The 3,717-nt window shown below is 35.8% G+C and overlaps 1 protein-coding gene across 2 annotated transcripts; it reads right to left on the bottom strand.

The window, feature by feature from the left end:
- Positions 1–626: 626 nt before the first annotated feature.
- NBP35 (nucleotide binding protein 35) lies at positions 627–3,433 on the bottom strand. Of its 2 annotated transcripts, none has more exons than XM_020354940.3 (4): positions 3,274–3,433; positions 2,701–2,768; positions 2,495–2,596; positions 627–1,745 (listed from the first exon to the last, which is right to left on the bottom strand). In XM_020354940.3, the coding sequence occupies exons 2-4, from the start codon at positions 2,735–2,737 to the stop codon at positions 817–819; spliced, it is 1,068 nt and encodes a 355-aa protein (XP_020210529.1). In that variant the 5' UTR covers positions 2,738–2,768; positions 3,274–3,433; the 3' UTR covers positions 627–816. The 2 variants fall into 2 exon arrangements, with proteins under 2 accessions (XP_020210529.1, XP_082919239.1); XM_083063113.1 differs by having other exon boundaries at positions 2,701–2,838; positions 3,274–3,431.
- Positions 3,434–3,717: the final 284 nt, after the last annotated feature.

The following is a 3,717-nucleotide window of genomic DNA, read 5'->3' as shown; positions in this document are numbered from 1 at the left end:
AATTGAAAGTTTATATCTCTTAGATCATATATACAAAGTTTATATTAATCCAAGATAATTTGTTACTTCACTTTTATAAAACGAAATGAACGTAATATGTATATTTTAAAATATACTAAAATATGAACACTTTGATTACCTTTAAATTATTATTCAATTTTAACAAAATTTGATATACACATATAAAGTGATATGAATTTTCAATCTAACAGTTGAATTTACAAAATTCACATTTAATATAAAATTATTGAGTGGTATAACACTTAGTAAAAGTTACACCGGTATAATTATAACTCCCCTCTATATATATATATATATATATATAAAATAAAAACAGAATATTCCAGCCTTATAACACATTAACATGTAGCCTTCTAAAACGAGGTTTCCTTTACCAATTATACAAGAACAGTTTACCAATTATACAAGAACAGCATAAAGGCATTAGTACTTTACCAACCAAAGGGTTTAAAAGAAACAGTACCACTTGACTAAGTCGCAAGTTAGAGCATAATTTAAATGCAACTCAATACGACCAATGTTCATAATTCATATAGCTAGAAACATCTATATATTGAAGAAATGTACTCAGAAAATCTAGAGAAATAAGCATGTCAGACAGAATATAGCTTAAAATGTCAATAAAATCTTACTTATTTTTCTGTAAATTTATCTGCAACTACATCGTCATGCATTGTACGTATACATAGCGGCCCAGAAAACCTGGAGCCCACATCATATTAGTTCTTACGTTCCAGAAAGTAATAAACAAATTTTCTGTGCAGAGTTCATATATAAAAGCATAAAGCATATCTCCTACGCTCCATTACTCACTAACATTGACCACCCATTAATTTCAATCATCTGTTCTATAATCTTCTTTAATGCCGGAGCACTAACAACGCAATCCTTATTAGCAAAGCAGGATGTGCCTTCTTCAGCTGCCTTACAAAGCTGCGGATCTAAAGGAACTTTACCAAGAAAGGGTATCCCCATATCATTGCACATTTTCACTGCTCCACCACCACTACTATCAAATACTTCACTGCAAGCAAGCAAATTCAGCATTTCTGGCGCTTTTTCTCTCATGTATTCCCAAACCCACTGAGTTACATCTTTCTGCTCACCATTATCAGTCAATTTCATAAACTTGAAATCTGTGATGGGCTGGCACAGGCCACTCATATTCTCTACAACCCCAAGAACTTTCACGCCAACTTTCTTGCAAAAGTTCACTTCTTTTCTCACATCAATAAGAGAAACTTGTTGAGGAGTAGTAACAATGATTGCACCATCTACTCCAGTAGCATCAAGGCATTGAACAATGGAAATATGTTCATCTGAGGTTCCTGGTGGTGCATCAACAATCAGAAAATCAAGTTCACCCCAGTAGACATCTTTTAAAAACTGCTTGATAAGCCCATTTTTGCGCGGGCCTCTCCATATAACAGCTTCATCAGGATGGGGAAGCATGAACCCAATTGACATCACCCCAAGGTTGGATTCCACATAGACAGGAGACCAACCAAGGTTGCTCTGGTGTATCTCTTGACCTTCTAGGCCAAGCATCTTTGGAATGCTTGGACCACAAATATCAACGTCAAGAAGACCCACCTGAAAATCCCTTGCTGCTAAAGCAAATGCCAGCTGGGCAGAAAATGTGCTCTTGCCAACTCCTCCTTTTCCTGATAAGACCAATATCTTATGTTTTACGGTAGCCATTCTTTCTGCAATGGCAACAAGATCTGCAGAAAAAAATGTAGAATACAGGGTAACTAAAATGTTTATAAATGAAGGCAATTCAATTTCTCAACATTTTAAGTTCTAAAATGTTCTAAATTTCCATATCCAAACTCAACAGCAAGAAAACGTTTTTGCCATTAAGGAAAAAAAAAAGCTTTTATCACTGTTAGCCATAAAATAAAGGGAAATAACAGAAGCTAGAAAGAACACATTATATAAATCATGTCATAAGCTAGCTAATTGTTCTTGCCTTCTGTCAGTAAAAGAATGGAAAGAACACCAAACAGTGAAGTGCAGTTCAACTCATATCGGTTACTTGTTAGTTCCATACAAATGTCCACAGAATTAATAACCCAGTTAGAGTGAACAAGAAATTTAGTGAACTAGGCAGAACAATGACAGCTCAAATGCTTCTCTGTCCTCGCTTAAAATTTCTTGTCATAACAATGACATCCCAAAATCCAACAATATGATGACAAGCATATGACTGTGAAGGAAATTATTCAAGCCCTTCCCTGGCTAGTCAACCCATGTAAGCAGTGACAACAATAAGCCGGGGTACAAATCACATTACTAACAATGTCTACTACATAAGAACACTATGTTCACAACATACTGAGAAATAATCCCAAATTCTAGAATCATCAATTATGGTACCTGAACACGCTTATATAAATAAATCATGTCATGTTGAAGTAGTTGATAGTTGCTGTAAAGAGGCATAAAAGCATAAGATAAAGGTGAAGAGTACCAGGGTCAGGTCCTTTGGGGGCAGTGGCACAAATTTGCTGATTTGGGCATCCTTCGCATGCATCAGATTTTCCAGCAGATTCAGACTGAGGACCTGGGCAATCTGTAAATGCCATAACACAAAACAAAACAACCATATTCATAGGCATATATAAAACTACAGAAGCAAAGTGAAGTTCCAGAAAAGAAAGAAAAATGTATACATACGCTCATTAGCATTCTCAGGGATGTCACCATTCTCCATGGATGCTCTTCTCAAGTTGAAAAAAATATATCTGAAGGAAGGAAGAACGTGTCACAGATAAAGATGAGATAGGCAGTAATGTTTTTGCGGCAAGCAGAAAACTATCAATGAAAAGCAGAGAGTAAGATCAAAGAATCAACAATCAAAGGACAGGCCAAACTGAAAAACAAAAATAAAATGACTTTGTAAAACCAGCATTTTTAACAACAAAACTGGCTCTGGTCTAACTTAGCATTCTAATAAAGTTTGTTCTAGCAATTCAGACTGGTTAGGTTAATATTGCTCATCTCCAAAACAGCGAGCAGGATAAGTTATAAGTTAATTGTTAAAAAGAAAAAAAACAAAATAGAACAATTCTATAGAACTAATAGAAGAACAAAGAAATAAGCTGAAATTCAACTCAGAAGGTTCTGATTTCTGATCACAATTCAACATCAACAGTCTTCCGTGCATACGTATACAGAGCAATTGCTTAAGCACATCGAAATATAAACTAATTTCTCAAATTGAAATCGCAAAAAACAAATGAGACATACCTGTCACCGTCGGCGTGGTGGTGCGGTAGCACGGAGAAGAAACAACAGAAATAACCCTAAGTCGGCGAGGTGGTGCGGTGGCACGGAGAAGAAACGAACACAATTAACCCTAAGTGATCGCAGTGGAGAAGTTGAAAATAGAGCCAGTGGGTTTTGTTTTTTCGTGAGTGGGAGTGGGCATTAGACTTGGGTGGGCGACTAATGGATTTGGGCTTCAGTCCAATAAGGTGGGCCGGTTCTATGCTATTTGGGCCGCTAAACAAAAACCATCCAATAACTCAAAACAGTTTAAATTCGGTTATTTGCGAAAGTGAGAAAGAGTTCGAGGTTGAAGGAGCCAGGCGATCCAGTGAGGGAAGAACTTGAAATTTTGGTACAATTTATAATTCTTTATTTTTAGCTAATTAATTTTTTTATTAAAACTCTTCAATTTTAACTCATTTT

The sequence above is a fragment of the Cajanus cajan genome, chromosome 9 (genome assembly GCF_000230855.2).
Source record: "Cajanus cajan strain Asha chromosome 9, NIPB_CcT2T_4, whole genome shotgun sequence".
In the NCBI taxonomy this organism is placed as follows: domain Eukaryota; kingdom Viridiplantae; phylum Streptophyta; class Magnoliopsida; order Fabales; family Fabaceae; genus Cajanus; species Cajanus cajan.
The sequence above is the reverse complement of the archived record's forward strand: the minus strand, read 5'-3'. Positions and strand labels throughout refer to the sequence as shown.